The 17,894-nt window shown below is 39.7% G+C and overlaps 1 protein-coding gene across 2 annotated transcripts in view; it reads right to left on the bottom strand.

Moving 5' to 3' along the window:
• Positions 1-17,894, bottom strand: part of thoc1 (THO complex 1) — a 58,156-nt gene continuing 40,262 nt past the window's right edge. The window contains exons 13-22 of one of the 2 annotated variants that reach the window (XM_078216085.1): positions 17,582-17,648; positions 8,992-9,042; positions 8,250-8,320; positions 7,475-7,570; positions 6,346-6,411; positions 5,004-5,087; positions 4,741-4,888; positions 3,480-3,564; positions 2,088-2,173; positions 1-1,607 (exon numbers count right to left, since the gene is read on the bottom strand). In XM_078216085.1, coding sequence (XP_078072211.1) covers positions 2,136-2,173; positions 3,480-3,564; positions 4,741-4,888; positions 5,004-5,087; positions 6,346-6,411; positions 7,475-7,570; positions 8,250-8,320; positions 8,992-9,042; positions 17,582-17,648 — 706 coding nt within the window. In that variant the 3' untranslated portion in view covers positions 1-1,607; positions 2,088-2,135. The remainder of the gene's footprint in view (positions 1,608-2,087; positions 2,174-3,479; positions 3,565-4,740; positions 4,889-5,003; positions 5,088-6,345; positions 6,412-7,474; positions 7,571-8,249; positions 8,321-8,991; positions 9,043-17,581; positions 17,649-17,894) is intronic. The other variant, XM_078216083.1, reaches the window with a different exon arrangement.

The following is a 17,894-nucleotide window of genomic DNA, read 5'->3' on the forward strand; positions in this document are numbered from 1 at the left end:
TCATGTAAACACTTAAGTTTTAATCAACTTAACCTTCATGAAACAGAATCGTACATTAATCACCCAATACAGCCATCTCAAAGTTATCTTGCAGAATTTGAGAGTTTTACAGGAAAAGTTAATAGGCAGCACAGTAGTGGTTGGTAGTTTCTGGTCATCTCATCAAGGATTCTAGCAAAGTGAATGGACACGGAGTTCAAGAGAATAAATAAAAGACAAAATAAGATTTCTGAGCAAACTAAATCTTACTACATGCTGCTGATTGTAACTTGCAGAACCGCATAAAATACTTTACAGTTTTAATAAGAACCATTTATTTATTAAACAGTCACATGCAATTCAAAAATGAGTTGAAACTGTGTGGCAGCATGCTCACAGAATATAGTGAGTCAGGTTTCACATCTGCAATCCTTAGAAGTTGGAATTGTTGGCCTCAGTTGTGGTGCTATGGGGAACTCTGAAACCAAGACATGTCCAAGTTGTCTTGGAAATAGAGGATAAAATCTAAAGGAAACATGCCCTTCCGGTCTACTCTTGCAATCATCTTGGTAGATAGTTTTGGAATGTAATTGACGGAGACTGTCCATCTGTTTTATTTGGGGATGTATGGCATATAGAAACTCAAAAGAAGTGGCATCAGTGTGAGAAATGCAAATGACATTCCACAACACTGAATAGAGGCCCAGGGAGAAGTGGAAGGGGTAAAAAGATAAGATTCAATAGAAGAAATAAAATGCTGAATTCGAAAAATTATACCTTTTATCATCACAGGAAATTTCCAAGCTGGAGCTTTTTTGACCAGCAGGCTCAAAACAATATTAGTTCACAAGTCAACAAATGTTGTTTGGCCTATAAATCCATAATCCGGAATACCGAACAACATATTTACTTACTAGTACATACATGCTGTTATTTTCAACTTAGAGGGTATCAACCAATGATACTGACATCTGACCACTAATCAAACTGAATGCAGATGTACCTCAAAGTAATTGTTGAGGTTACACTAAAACATGGCAGGCAGCCATCTTGAACGTTAATGAAGACATCCCCATTCTCAAAATGAACTTTTGCAATGGTGAAAATGAACACCATGCCAAGTGTTGCTCATCAACTTAAAATAAAACCTTTTGATAACAGAGATGACTAGAAACTGCTGGTGAAAGGAGAGTAAACTAAAATTCCCATACCTAAGAAATGAGTTTATAAAAAAGGTCACTTTTGTAAAATTAACCAACTCTTTTTACCTAAAGTAGAACAGTAAAAAAAACTACATGTTCAATTTGTACACTTGCTTAGTTTTTCAGTAATTTACTAGCTGATACTATCAGCGTCATTTGTCAGGATTTCTGCAAGTTCAGTTAAACCAGCATCCATCAGCGCAGACAAAAAATTCTCCACTGTAGCTTGCAGTCCCTCCCGATCATGCCATGCAACCAGCAGCAATTTAGCACGCATCTTCACATCCTCACTATCGGATTCAATTCCAAGGATGTCAGACTCCTTCATTTCGAAGTGTAGTGCCAATACCTTCCACTGTTCTCCAAGCTTGTTGGCAAGGATATCTATCTGTTCACCTGTCACAAGCTTAGTCTGCACATCAGGGCCTAAAAAATAAGGAAAATCATTAAATGCCTCTTTCAGACAGATGTTCAATACCTAATTCACACCAAATATTGAGTAATGTTTATGGACAAAATCTATAATCTGGATCTACCAGTTGGGTGAGAATAAAACACTGGACTTCAATACATAATATCATAGAAAATTATGCATGAAAATAAATACTATGTTGCTAGCTATCATACAGAAATATAAATTTAATATAAAGGAGGCAATTCTGGGAGATACAATATTAGATTTTCATAAGACTTGTGAAATGTTATCAAGTCTTAACTTCCAATTGAAGGCATGAAGCGAGATTCTCCCCCAATTACCTACAAAAATTGCTAGTGTTCAGTTTCTGATGGGTCTAAATAAATGGGGCAGCATGGCACATGAAGGTCACAGGTCTCCATCTGAGTGCTATTTCCTGGGACCTCATGTAAGAGTGTAAAAATGCCTTCAAAGTGGATATTTCTACCTACCTGATAGCAACCATTAACTGCTTGGGAGAGGTCGTTAGCAGCCTTTTGTCACCAGACGATGATGTCAGGTAGCCTGCTGTTGTTGGCTGAAATACATGGGAAACTAGAAATGTCAACATTGGAGGACTTCTTTAAAAAAAATTAAGATTTCATTATATATTTTGATAGTTCTTATTAAACAGAAGAGGAGCATCTGTTTCAGTCACATTTGTTACTTCAAAAATGAATGTCATGGATTTTCCTAGTTTTATTAGCCTTCAATGTGATTCTTGAATGAATCATTGCAAATGTCATGATTCATCAGGCTGCTTGCTACTCTCCTTCTCAAGGCTCATCATTGCTATGTGTGGATAAGTGCTGTGTTTTAGCACAGCTTGTCAAGTATCAAACCTACACAAGGCGAATAGACCAAGTCTTGTTAAATATGTAATATTTCTTGTATTCTTAATGTCAGAATTTGATCGGAAACCAGGACGTGCACAAAACAATGGTTAGCAGCGGCAATGATTCTGAACTTGGTGCCTTTAATCTGTGGCATAATTTAAAATAAAATAGCAGCTAGTTCATATATTTTCATCTCATGGGGAGCCTGTCAAAGCAATAAATCCGCATAACTGTTCCTGCATCTAGACTTGCCCATTTTAAAATGATTTTTAATCCCAACAGAGCCCAGAGCAGGCACTAGCACACAAGAAAGATTATAAGAAAAATATTTTTGAAGTGTGCAAGTAGTGATTTTTGCTTGTTCTAAACAGCAAGCGCCATCTACATTTGTTAACAATTTTTTTTTCCACTGATCATTTACAATAGCGAGCTTTCTGTGGTTCAGCAGTTATCCTGAATGCTACTGAGAGAAATAACATTTACAAAATTCACAATTTTAGGTTCCCATGTATTGTTCAGCCAGCGGAAGACTACCTGACATTTGTCATCATGCAGTGACAAAACTTTGCTAACAACGTCCTAAGCAGTTAGTGGCTGCTATCAAATCGGCTGAAACATTCACAATGAAATGATCAAATTAAATACTGTCTAGAAACCAGCTTTGTGGATCAGGTGTGCGGTTTTGAGACTCGGGTTTTCCATTAAAATTTATTATTCTTTTTATCTTTGTATGCTACACTCCCATTCTTGGTTTCTGACCAATGCTACCAAATCTGGTCAGCAATGAGAAAAAAAAACTCATTTTCTTTCTTCCAGAGATCACATTTTTCTGAATACAGAAATGGGAAGGACACACTTCTCCTGCCTTTTTCTTTACTGAGGAAAGGTGAGGATTGAAGACAAAATTATATAGTTAGGTCTCCTTATAATTGTTGAGAAATTAGTAATAGGTCAAAATTACTATAAATCTTCAACATATTTCACATAAAAGCTGCATTTCAGACTTACTTTCAGTGCTTTCCTTTAGCAATGCATCATCATTGTCTTCTTCTTCATCTTCATCCTCTGCTGTCTTTATCTCTTCAGAGGGAGGCTGCAAGTAGTCACAGAAGTGATTAAAGCAATTTCCAATGCAGCTTCAAGAGAATTACTGGTTTTGTGTTTTTACTTTCGAAATATAACTTTTAGATTGGGTATTAAAGTGTTAAAAATAAATTAAATGACAACATCTAATTGAGAAACTGATGAACAACTATGAAGTGCTATTCAAAAAGGCCTGGGGTAATTACAGTTCAAAGTATTTATTTAATAATAAATTAAATTGCCAGTCAGCGACATTCATGTCCTGCGAATGAATAAAAAAATTAACGTCAGAATCAGAAGGGAGAAAACAATAGGCTTAAAAACTGAAAACTTAATCATCTTTGAGCTTTGGTAGGGTCTTCCTTCCTACCCATGCACTGTGGGTGCACCTACACCACATGGACTGCAGCATTTCAAGATGACAGCCCACCACCACCTTCTCAATGGGCAGCAGATTCTGGCGCAGCCAGCAATGCTGCAATTCCAAGAACAAATAAAATGCTCCGGCAAACACTTCAGCTCTTACAGTTCGAAACTCATTTGTATCCTTTCTTTTAATTCATTTCAATTTTCTACCTTGGTTCCTCTGCCTTGAAACCTCTCTACCATCCTCAAAATCCATCACTTTAATTTAGCTTTTGGCCACCTCTCTTTGAATAGAATCCCTACAGTGCAGAAGGAAGCCATTCAGCCCATCGTGTCTGCACCAACTCTTACCCAGGCTTACCCCGTAACCCCATGTATTCACCCTGCTAATTCCTCTAACCTCTTAATTCTTCTTGCTGGATTGCTTGGTGTCTGGTTACTTTCTGCCTTTGTGAAAAGCTTTGGTATATTTTATGTTATAGATGTTATATTAAAGTAGGTTGCTTCTTCCCCCACCAAGGTGTGCTGTGGGATATATTGAACAAATATGTTTTCAGCTATTCACTGAGATTTGCCCGTTTTAATCCAACTCAGTACTCCAAAAGGCATACAATACAGGCCCTGCCTGTAGCAGGGGTGTAGTGGTAGTTGTTCAGCTGACTTTGTTCCTCACAATGATGGTACACAAACAAACAGCAAGGTTAGGTGACTCATAATTTCAGAGACAAAATGGTTTCATTATTCAGCCATTTCTTCCAGCTTTCAAAATACAGCACTGCACTTTATGCTAACGCAAACATGAGACAGAAAAGATACTTACAGGTAGCTCCTTGGCCAGTTTGATAACCATGTTGTCTAGATACTCAGGCAAGCTCTTGAACTGCTGATTAGTTGGCTGGAAGAAGTGGGGACTTCGTCGTGCTAGCAGCCTCAAAGCCCTCCAGCCATAATTGGAATTGTTTACCACCCTGTGTTATTCAAGTAAAAACTATTGTCAGGGTGTAAACAGATTCTTGATAATCATACTTTTATGGACAGTCAACAGGTTTACACAGTTAAGTTTGTGAAATCACAATAACTTACTTGTACTCTTCTTCAACCATGTTCTCTGGATCAGCTTGCTCAATAGCTTCTTCAAAAAACTCTTCCAAAGTGGGCATAAACTCTCTGCAATCCACATAGATCACATCAAAATAAAGACAAAAACACAATAAAACTGATCAGAATGGCCATTTGCAAAACATAATAGCCTTTACTGGAACAATTCTTGATACTTGAACCCACTGACGATCATTTCTCTGCTAATCTACTAGACACAGGTATATCCAGTTAGATCTCATTAGTTTAGACGTTTACAGGTAAACTAATGTTCCTCATCTACCAACAAGCTAGTCAGGTGTAGGAGTCCCACAAAAAGTTCATGTCTGTCAAGGTTAGTAGGGAATAAAAGAAAAAAGATTTACTTAATTGAAATTTGGAAATGGAGCCAAAGGCCCAAAAAAATTAGTACACTCAACCACGACCTTGTGTAAATATATACACTGGAAGATGTTCTCCGCATTGCAAGCAGGTGGCTGTGCAGGGGCAGTGGGAGAGAGAGAGAGAGGGAGGGGGATGGTAGTTAGTAGCAAGGTGGTGAAAAGACAGACAGATAAATGTTCACAATTGAGTAACTGCACAAATGCCATTGTTACCATCAGAATCTGAATCAGCGCTGCAGTATAAAGAGCATAGGTTAAGCAGAACAGGAACCAGCTCATTTGGCAGAGCCGCAGCCATTTGACGTAGTTCTGCAAGAATAATGGCTGTTTACTGCTGACTGGGGCACCCAGGGAAGACATCATGAAAAATTAGCCTGGGCACTTTTGATGTGAAACTTATGTAACTCATTAGACAAAAGTACTGCTTATCAAAGTAATGGCATATTGCAGAGTAGTTTCCAACAGCCAAAATTTTAAGACTTTGGTAGAGCTCAGAACAAAGTTGCTTGAAGCTTTCTTTCAAAATCTAGCTTTTCACTTTCAAGCAAGTATTTTCATACTAGCTTTTCAAAGTCAAGTTCTGCCCACAAGGACAAATAAAAATCTCCTCCCAGCATCTTCTGATTTAACAACGTTACTGTCAGGGAGTGTGCATCATGGAATTATGCCAATAGTCATTTCCAATTTTCAACACTGTCCTTAGTAGGAAGGAAACTTCTGCTGTTTCACATTTCCTAGTTAGAACTGAAAATTCACTCAGCAGTAAATCTCAAATTCAGGACAGATTCCTAACTCTTCATGTCGCATTGTCAATGCTTCAATAACCGTGACACTGATTCACAAGTATACATATAGCTTTCTGACTTTATATATAGGCAGTATCTGTAGTTGATTTAAGAGTCAAACTTTCAAATCCTACAAAAATGTCAAGATGCATCTCTCACCTGCTTTCGGACTTGCAGGCTTCCATGTTGTCAGGGCAGAGATTCCAAAGCCGTGTCAGTTCTTCACTGCAGGAAACCAAAAACTCAAATTTTAGATATGTGAGTTATGATAACCATTATCATTTACACAGACTTATCGTTTAGTTTAATCAGTTTGATGTAAATAATTTAATCAGCTTAAATTTTTTAAACAGTGTTTTTCTTCATTGCAGGATCAAGATGAAATAAAAAGGGGTAAAAGAAACTACGTCTATCCTTGTATACCCACCACGAGGGAGAATGATCCAAGATCATAGTCTAACTGTAAACTTTAAAAAGTTATTTTCAAAGATTGTGGTTGAAAAGAATTGTGACCGAATAATGAACCAGATGTGCTGGATAATGCTATAATCTTGAAATTTAATATCAAAAATCATGAACGTGACATCTACAAAAATTAAACACCATCCAACAATCATATCTTTGTTGAATGTGAAATTAACAGGACAGGTTCTAAAATTTTATGCTGAGAATTCACAAGGTTGTATGCAAAGTTAATTAGTGAAGTAATTTTTAAATCTATCTGGATCATCTAAATTGGAGGTAGAGGATATGCAGGAGGGCGGCATGGTGGTACAGTGGTTAGCACTGCACCCTACAGCTCTAGAGGCCTGGGTTCAATTCCAGCCTTGGGTGACTGCCTGTGTGGAGTTTGCAGGGGTCAGCATGGGGATGCTCCGGTTTCCTCCCACAGTCCAAAGATGTGCAGTTTAAGTGGATTGGCCATGCTAAATTGTCCCTTAGTGTCTCATGATGTGTAGATTAGGGGGATTAGCGGGGTTACGGGGATAGGGTAAGATGTTCTGTCAGAGTCGATGCAGACACAATGGGCCGAATGGCCTTCTTCTGCACTGTAGCATCTTATGATTCAATGATTATTTAAGATTAGGTTGTAATAAATACTAACTAAACTATTCACATAATTCACTGACTTAGTTATTCTTACCTGGCTTATTGTAACTGAGATGCTTATGAAAACACTTCTTTCTTGGGTGGCAGACAAGTACCTAACTACTTATTTCTATTGACCTGCCTAATTCTAGTTTTGGTAGTGTTTGATTACGTCCCATTCCACAGAATTTGTACTCACTTTCCCATCAAGACCTTCTTGCCTGGTCCTTTTCCAAAGAAATCCTCAGGGGCAGGTCGTTTCCTTGCAGGCTTTGGAACTTTGGATTCAGGTGGCCTTTAAAAATCAAATATAACTAATGAAAGTGAACTTATGATTGTGTTTGAAAACAGAACAATGGCACAATCTGAAACATGCACCAAATTTCCAGAATAATCATTTTTGGTACATGCTTAATAATTGAATCCCATTAACCATTAAGTCAGAATATCAGGTGGTTCTTAGTTTATTGCTTAAATCAATTTCATTGCTCATATTTCTCAACATGGTAGAACTGAAAACTTATATAAATACATAGAAGATAGGAGCAGGAGGAGGCCATTTGTCCCTTTGAGCCTGCTCCGCCATTCATTATGATCATCTTTAATCGTCCAACTCCTAATCCTGCTTTTTCCCCACAACCATACAAAACGAAAAAATGACAGCTACTGCTATTCATTCAGCACAATTTGATAAGAATTGCCTACTTGAAATTCACTGAATTAAATTAAACTTTTATGACAAGACTACATACAAACTTCTAAGAAAAAAATAGGAGTATTCCGACAGAGACCAAATGGTACAGCTTTTAGTTTACCTGTTGCGCCATTGATTGTTAAGAAGGGGAGTTACATTAGGCAAACTGAACAGGATGCCTGTTTACCCTTTTAATCAATAAAATTAAACAAGCTACATAAAGTAGAAGGTGGAGAGAAAAGTGATTACAAAAATTGATACTAAGTCTTAAAAGATATACCTTTCTTTAACAAAACTTGGACAACCTTCATTTTTCCATGCAATCCAATTTTCTTCACTGTGTAGTATATGCTGTAATCAAGAGTATATAAACTCTTAAAACATGTTAGAACAAACTAATTTGCTTTCAGCATATACATAAATATGAACCACCATTGGTTTAGTGAGGATGTGCATTGAATATATTAATGAGCCAAATAAGACTAGGAACATCATCTCTTTTTGCAAGTCATAGGCTACCCTGACTTGAATATATATATATATATATAGCACTGTCCCTTCACTGTCAATGGATCAGAATCTTGGAACACCCCAATTGACAGCATTGCGGAGTAGCTGCCCAGATGGACTGCAGCAGTTCAGGAAGTAGCCCACCAGCACCTTCTTGGAGGCAATTCAGGATGGCCAATAATTGCTGGCCTTGTTAGTGACACATACATTCCAGGAATTAATTCGCAAAATGATCTCATATTTGGTTTCTGTGTTATTAGTTGACTTTTGTTAGAACAGTGCATGGCATTATAATTGGCTTCAGTGTTCCTGGACAAGAGGAGGAGTGAAGGAGGGGAAAAAGCTCCGAGGACAAAATTAGCTTGAGTGGCCATTCCTGATCACAATTCAGTACGCTTGCAAGAAAGCACATCCGTGCTTAAAGAAATGATAGCTTTGTTGCTGCAAATTATTTTCGATCTAGTACCAGTAGATTTAATTCAGAAATTCAATACAAAAATATATTAACGTACCTCAACCATGCCAGAAAAGTTTTCCCCATCAGGTGGCGTCTCTTTGAATAACTGTGTAAGTCAATGAGGAACAAAATGTTTATTTAAATAGTTCTACATTTATGATTAAAATTGGTTAATAAAACTAAACTGATCAGGATTGAGTTAATACACCCATTAAAATCTAAACTTGAAATTTATACTTTCTGGAAGAAAATGCTGCAAATTAACTTCAAATATTTAATTCAGTGGTCAAATTTAGCCAACTACAAATTCTACCTTGGAATAAAAATAGCATTTGTTGGTATTTACAGACCAAAGAAAATAACTCTAATGAAAGTATTCAGTTACTCTATCTGTAATTATAAACCAATAATATCCTGACAACAGATGTTAAACTAATGTTGGGAAACATAGGCTAGAGAGTGGGCTACGTGAGTGGCCTTCCTTCATCGCAGTTGGCTACAAGCTTGTTGACTAAACATGATGGTATGATTGAATACATTTAATACACACCAAATATTTCAATGAATTATAAAAAGTGTTTAATCATTCATATAGAATCATAGAATCCCGACAGTGCAGAAGGAGGCCATTCGGCCCATCGCGTCTGCACCGACCACAATCCCAACCAGGCTCTATTCTCGTAATCCCACATATTTACCCTTCTAATCCCCTAACCGGCACATCTTTGGACTGTGGGAGGAAACCCATGCAGACACGGGGAGAATGTGCAAACTCCACACAGACAATGACCTGAGGCCGGAATTGAACCCAGGTCCCTGGCGCTGTGAGGCAGCAGTGCTAACCACTGTGCCACCATATTATTATATATTAATAGAATCTCAACTTCAAATGGTAAAATCAAAATAAATATTTACACTTTGGACAAGAAGGAGAGCACAGTGCTCACAGTCAATGTCTTGTGCAATTAGCAGGCACCTCACTTCACTTGCCCTTGCTTTACATGCATATCACCTCAGTTATACTGGTGGGAAGAAAACTACATGAATGGATATCAGCGGAATGTGGCAACCCTGCATGTGGGCAATGGTCAAATTTTTCGTGGGTTGCACTCAGAAACTAGATAGGCCACATGTGGCCCCGGGCTGCAGGTTGCCCACTACTGCGTCAAGTTACCTGTCCTATAATTCCCTGGTTTTCCTCTCATCTTTCTTACATTGCAGTGGCATAGACAATTTTCCAACCTAAAGGAATAGTTCCTGAGTCAAGGGAGCTTTGGAAGACTACAATTAGGGAATCTGCAAAGCTCTCACCTACTTCCTTTAAAATCCTGGGACAGTGACCAACCTCCTTCAACATCTCTCCACTGTTGCCTAGCAGGGTGGAATTGCTCTCACCTGGTTCCACTTCTATTTGCAACTGGAGAATCACTTGCTCCCATACTGTTACCCCCAGTGCCTCTCGAGGATCTGTCCTTGGTTCCTGGCTACGTCTCGCCTATCTGCTGTGCCTTCATCACCACCTCTCATGACTCTTCCATGACTGCGGAATTATCAAATTGTTTATCTAACATTCAGTATTGGATGAGCAGAAATTTCTTCCAATTAAATATTGGGAAGACTGAAGCCTTTGTTTTTGGTCCCTGCTCTGAACTCTGTTCCCTAGCTGTAGACTCCATATCTCTTCTTGGCAACAGTCTGAGTTTAAGTCAGTTTATTTGCAACCCTGAGCTGAGCTTCCAAACTCATATGTGTACCATCAATAAAACCATCTATTTCCACCTCCATAACATTGCTCGAATTCACTCCTGTCTCAGCTCATCTGCTGCTGAAATCTCATTCATACCTTTATTACCTCAAGACATGACTATTTCAATGCACTTCTGACTGGTTTCTCACATTCTATCTCCCAGATTTGAAGTTATCCAAACTCTGCTGCCCATGTCTTAACTTGTACCAAGTCCAGTTCCTCTATCAGCCTATGCTTGCAAAACTACAGTGGTTCCAGTAAAGCAACATCTTGATTTTAAAATTATCCTTGATTTCAAATCAGTATTCCAATAGTCAAAAATCAAAGTCCAGTTGTTAGGATGTTGAATTAAACATGAACTCATTATTAGTAAAAACACCATTAAGCGAGCATGTTCCAATTATATCTATGCACACACACACACCCTCCAATGGAATAAATGTAAATACATGATCATAGAATTATAGGTGACCAATACTGCAATCTCACAATAAGGCACTGATTCCAGAGCCCTGAAATACTTTACAAATTTCAGCATGAGAAAACTTCTTTGGAACTCTTCCGTTACTTCCTAATAATCCCTTATGCATAAATCCATCCTGTGCACCAAACTTGCCTCCATACGAACAATACTTTTCTACGTATGGACAGTCTTTCATTTTCAGACTTCAAACGATTTTGGCATCTCATAGGTTGGATTACTCATATGGGCAAGTCCCCGCACCCCAAAGCTTCAAGCACGTTTATCCTCCATTTGACATCAAAGTAAACGTCAGAAAATTCAGTTACAGTGATCTTCAGAATCTTGTATCAAAGCTTGATTTGATTGGCATTACAGGTGCCCAGAAAAAAATGCAAGCCTTGTCTACTCTTTGCGACTGGATATGGTGGATGAATTAAAGAGATATTTTACACTGGTCTTCACTATAGAGGACCCAAATAACACCCCAGGAACAGCTGCTAATTAGGAAATGGAAAGGAAGGAGGAACTCAAGAAAGTATAAGCACCAGGGAAGTGGTATTGGGTAAATTATTTGGTCTGTCAGTTGACAAATTCCCAGGTCTGAACTGACTTCACCCAAAGGTGTTGAAAGAAGTGGCTGATGAGGTAGTTGATGCATTTGGTTTAAATTTTCCAAAATTCCCTAGATTCAGGGAAGGTTTCATTAGATTGGAAGACAGCAAATGTAACTCCTTTATTCAAAAAGGGAGGAAGCGTGAAAGCAGGAAAGTACAGGCCAGTAGCCTAACTACTGTCATAGGGAAAATGTTAGAAGCCATTATTAAAGATATTAAAGCATGACACTTGGAAAAATTCACGGTCACCAGGCAGAGTCAACATGGTTTTGTGAAAGGGAAATCATGTTCAACCAATTTATTGGAGTTCTTTGAAGGAGTCACATGTGCTGTGGATAAAAGGTGGATGTACTATACTTAGGTTTCCAGAAGACATTTGATGAGGTGTCACATTAAAGATTATTATGGAAAATAAAAGCTCGTGGTGTCGGGGACATATTGAGACAAGATGATTGGCTAGCTAACAGGAAACAGGACACTGGCATAAATGGGTCTTTTCTCGGTTGATGTGACTAGTGTGTGCCACAGGGATCTGTGCTGGGGCCTCAAATTTTCAGAATTTATATAAATGACTGGGATGAAGGTACTGAAGATAGGTAGGAAAGTAAAGTGTGAAGACAATACAAAGCTATAAAGGGACATCGATAGGTTAACTGAGTGGGCAAAAATCTAGCAAATGGAGTATAATTTGGGCAAATATGAAATTCTCCATTTTGGCTGGAAGAATAAAAAAGATTATTTAAATAGTGAGAGATTGCAGAGCTCTGACACTCGGATCTGGGTATCCGAGCGCATGAATCATAAAAAGCTAGCATAAAGCTTCAGCAAATAATTAGGAAAGCTAATAAAATCTTAACATTTATTGTGAGGGGAATTGGTTACAAAAGTAGGGAGGTTATGCTTCAGTTGTACAGGGCATTGGTGAGACCACATTTAGAGTACTGTGTATAGTACTTCTTATTTAAGGAAATATGTAAACGCACTAGAAGCAGTTCAGGGAAGCTTTACTAGACTAATACCAGGAATGAGAGGGTTATCTTATGGGCAAAGGTTGGAGAAGTTGGGTTTGCATCCACAAGAGTTTAGAAGAGTAAGAGGTGACTTGATTGAAACCTTTAAAATCCTGAGGGGTGTTGACAGGATGTATGTGGAGAGGATGTTTGCTGGAGAAGCTAGAACTAGGGGTCACTGTTTAAAAATAAAGGGTTGTTCATTTAAGATGGAAATGAGTAGAAGTTTTTTCTCTGAGTGTCATGAGTCTCTGGAACTCTACCTCAAAAGGCAATGGAAGCAGAGTCTTTGAATATTTTTGAGGCTGAGCTGGGTAGATTTGTGATTAACAAGAGATGAAAGGTTATCAGACATAGGCAGGAGCATGGGATTGAGGTTACAATCAAATCAGCCAGAACATCTTGAATGGCAGAGCAAGCAAGAGGGGCCAAGTGGCCTAGAATCATAGAATCCCTACAGTGCAATCCTATATTTGGCCCATCGAGTCTGCACCAACAACAATCCCACGCAGGCCCTATTCCACACATATTTACCCTGCTAATCCCCCTGACACCAAGATTAATTTAGCGTGACCAATCCACCTAGCCCGCACATCTTTGGACTGTGGGAGGACACCGGAGAACCCAGAGGAAACCCACGCAGACACGGGAGAATGTGAAAACTCCACAGACAGTGACCCGAAGCTGGGATTGAACCCTGGTCCCTGGCGTTGTGAGGCAGCAGTGCTAACCACTGTGCCTACTCCTGCTCCAAATTCCTATGTTTACATATCTCCATAGGACCTCACTCAAGGCTTTGTCAAAAACAGAAATGCTAAATTTAAAAAATAAGCAAATTGATTTTACAAAAACTGAACAAGGGCATAAACAATCATTTTTGATTAGACCTCTTTCAGCCAACTTGAGTGGATAAAGTAATATACTTTAAGAAATAGGCTAATCCTGCATAAATAACTTTGGCAAAATATTGTTTCTTTCCTAAATTAACTACTGTGGGTGCTTACACGGTGTTTTGGAAATTCAAACTTTTGTCGTGAGACAGGTTAGTTTTACCCTACTGATGATTACAAAGTGTTGTTGCAATAGTAATCCTGCTCAGTACGAGAGGAAATGCAGGTTCGGACATTTGGTGTATGTGCTTGGCTGAGGAGCCAATGGTGCGAAGCTACCATCCGTGGGATTATGACTGAACGCCTCCAAGTCAGAATCCCGCCTCAATCTCTTTCGGCATTGAAAATGATTAGTTTCTACAAGATTTTCCAACAGTCCCTAGCTTAAACAATTTCCCCCCCTAAAACCAAAAAAAAGTTACCAGAATTTCCTGAATTTTAATTAATTGAGGGAGATTTATTTCATCAGCTGAAACAGCATTCTCCCTGGCCCATACTGAAAAAATGGCATTGCTCATCAAAACGATCTGGTGCAAGACTCTGAACTTTAACTGGATTTGGAGGAACAGTCAATAAAACAAAAGTACAAAAATACTTCATGTCTCTCAGAGGCCTTAGCCCACCAATTAAGAGAAAAGGAGGCACAAGTGATGTTGAGACAGATCTTCAAAATCATCATTGGCACAGGCAAACTCAACATATTCCACAAATTTCATCCCTCCATATCAGACAAACACTAAAGGCACTATCGCCAGAAGGCAACCCCTGACATGTACTCAGGTAATTTTCCATACCCAGCCATTTTGGACAGAGTGCAGCAGATCGTCAGGAACACTGCCAGCTTTGTAATTCCAGAAGACTCAGCTCGGTATTGTTCAGCCTGCCCACTAGAAAGCAATGCTACCCTCAATAAGCAGAGTAAGAAGTCTCACAACACCAGGTTAAAGTCCAACAGGTTTATTTGGCAGCACAAGCTTTCGAAGCACTGCCCCTTCATCAGGTGAGTGGGAGTTGGGTTCACAAACAGGGTATATATAGACACAAACTCAATTTACAAGATAATGGTTGGAATGCGAGTCTTTACAGGTAATCAAGTCTTAAAGGTACAAACAATGTGAGTGGAGAGAGGGTTAAGCACAGGCTAAAGAGATGTGTATTGTCTCCAGCCGGAACAGTTAGTGAGATTTTGCAAGCCCAGGCGAGTCGTGGGGCTTACAGATAGTGTGACATGAATCCAAGATCCCGGTTGAGGCCGTGTGTGCGGAACTTGGCTATCAATTTCTGCTCAGCAATTCTTCGCTGTCGTGAAGGCCGCCTTGGAGAATGCTTACCTGAAGAGCAGAGGCTGAATGCCCGTGACTGCTGAAATGTTCCCTGACAGGAAGAGAATACTCCTGCCTGGTGATTGTTGAGCGGTGTTCATTCATCTGTTGTCGTAGCGTCTGCATGGTCTCCCCAATGTACCATGCCTCGGGACATCCTTTCCTGCAGCTTATCAGGTAGACAACGTTGGCTGAATCGCAAGAGTATGTACCATGTATCTGGTGGATGGTGTTCTCACGTGAGATGATGGTATCCGTGTCGATGATCCAGCACGTCTTGCAGAGATTGCTGTGGCAGGGTTGTATGGTGTCATGGTCATTGTTCTCCTGAAGGCTAGGTAGTTTGCTGCGGACAATAGTCTGTTTGAGGCTGTGCGGTTGTTTGAAGGCAAGAAGTGGGGGTGTGGGGATGGCCTAGGCGAGATGTTCGTCTTCATTGATGACGTTGAAGGCTCCGGAGAAGATGTCGTAGCTTCTCTGCTCCGGGGAAGTACTGGACGACAAAGGGTATTCTGTCCACCGTGTCCCGTGTTTGTCTTCTGAGGAGGTTGGTGCGATTTTTCACTGTGGCACGTCAGAAGTTTCGATCGATAGTTCTGATGTGCCACAGCGAAAAACCGCACCGACCTCCTCAGAAGACAAACACGGGACATGATTGACAGAGTACCCTTCGTCGTCCAGTACTTTTCCAGAGTGGAGAAGCTACGACATCTTCTCCGGAACCTTCAACATGTCATCGATGAAGATGAACATCTCGCCAGGGCCATCCCCACACCCCCACTTCTTGCCTTCAAACAACCACACAACCTCAAACAGACCATTGTCCGCAGCAAACTACCCAGCCTTCAGGAGAACAATAACCACGACACCACACAACCCTGCCACAGCAACCTCTGCAAGACGTGCCGGATCATCGACACGGATGCCATCATCTCACGTGAGAACACCATCCACCAGGTACATGGTACATACTCTTGCGACTCGGCCAACGTTGTCTACCTGATACGCTGCAGGAAAGGATGTCCTGAGGCATGGTACATTGGGGAGACCATGCAGGTGCTACGACAACGGATGAATGAACACCACTCGACAATCACTAGGCAGGAGTGTTCCCTTCCAATCGGGGAACGCTTCAGCAGTCACGGGCATTCAGCCTCTGATCTTTGGGTAAGCATTCTCCAAGGCAGCCTTCGCGACACATGACAAAGCAGAATCACTGAGCAGAGACTGATAGCCAAGTTCTGCACACATGAGGCCTCAACCGGGATCTTGGGTTCATGTCACACTATCTGTAACCCCCACGACTTGCCGGGGCTTGCAAAATCTCACTAACTGGCCTGGCTGGAAACAATACACACCTCTTTAGCTTGTGCTTGGCCCTCTCTCCACTCACATTGTTGTACCTTTAAGACTTGATTACCTGTAAAGACTCGCATTCCAACCCTTATCTTGTAAATTGAGTTTGTGTCTATATATGCCCTGTTTGTGAACACAACTCCCACTCACCTGATGAAGGGGCAGTGCTCCGAAAGCTTGTGCTGCCAAATAAACCTGTTGGACTTTAACCTGGTGTTGTGAGACTTCTTAGTCTGCTTACGCCAGTCCAACGCCGGCATCTCCACATCTCAATAAGCAGGCCAATGGAGGTCTCACTTCAAGCTGCAGCAAGGTGAAGTGGTGACCTCTGCAAGTACATGGGACATAAATGCAAAAATGCATTTATTGCTGGGATAATCTACTGCACTCCCATTATTTTTAGTCATCAGGATTACAATTTCATTTTGAAGACTCTTTTCTTTAGATTCTTGCATATTACCTGTAATGTTTTGTGGCCTTTTTCAATATATAATTATAAATAATTTATAATTAAAAGATGTACTTTCACATATATGTTTAATGAAGTCATTACACATTTGATTGTATAGAGCTTGCTGGAGGAGTGCGTTACTACACTCGGGTTTCATGGTATGATTCTCTATAAGTACTACACTTTGGTTGGGTTGGAAACTCTAAAACAAGGATCACCTTGCTTTAAAGTTTCAAATCAAAGCAGAAAAATCAACATGTACGGTTTCTATGTGCCTCATCTCTGCTCAACCTTTCCAAGCCCATAAAATATGTGTAAAGCATTAAGAGACTGATCACACTGTGTGAAACTAGGGCTTGGCACAAGACAATGTTTTTCAAAATATTGTATTGGAGAACAAAATTAACTTTATTAATTTCAGGACAAAAATTAATATATTACGGAACCTCAACAACCACAATTAATGGATGGGAACCCACAATGGATAACTAAAATTAATGGATGATTAAGTTGCAGTTCAGTGTTGGTAAGAGACCCGGTCATTAAATCAGATTGTATACACTGTCTAGCAGTTAAAAGTCCAGAGAAAGGCACCCACACAATCTGAATCCCTGGTTGGACATGGTGCGGGGAAATTTCTTGCACTTTCCCGTTAGACTGAACAATTTAAGCAATTAACACTGCTACTCATGAAAAGACAGAATGCATTTAGTATTTTTTGTTAAAAACACAAATGATGAGAAAATGAATGATGTTACAGTAAAACTTAGCAATTAATTCCTTTCTACCAACCTGATAAACTGCTTTGGTGGTATCTTCAATCCAGAGGGACTGTTCATCAGTCAACACACAATAGGAGCTGTGAAGCAGAATTATACTAGGTCACACTACATTCACTGCAATTTTTAATAGCTGTAGATGGTGGTAAGCTATTTGAAAATTGTTCATTATTTGTGGTCTCTTGTGCTCAAGATGAACCATCCTATTTAACAAGCTTGAGCATCTTTTTCAACACCTTTTCACGGATTTATTTTCCCATAACATGTGTCTGACGTTTCTGAATACATCTTACAGGTATAAAGTTTCTAAAATATTAATCAAAGTC

This window comes from Mustelus asterias, chromosome 7 (genome assembly GCF_964213995.1).
Source record: "Mustelus asterias chromosome 7, sMusAst1.hap1.1, whole genome shotgun sequence".
NCBI lineage: Eukaryota > Metazoa > Chordata > Chondrichthyes > Carcharhiniformes > Triakidae > Mustelus > Mustelus asterias.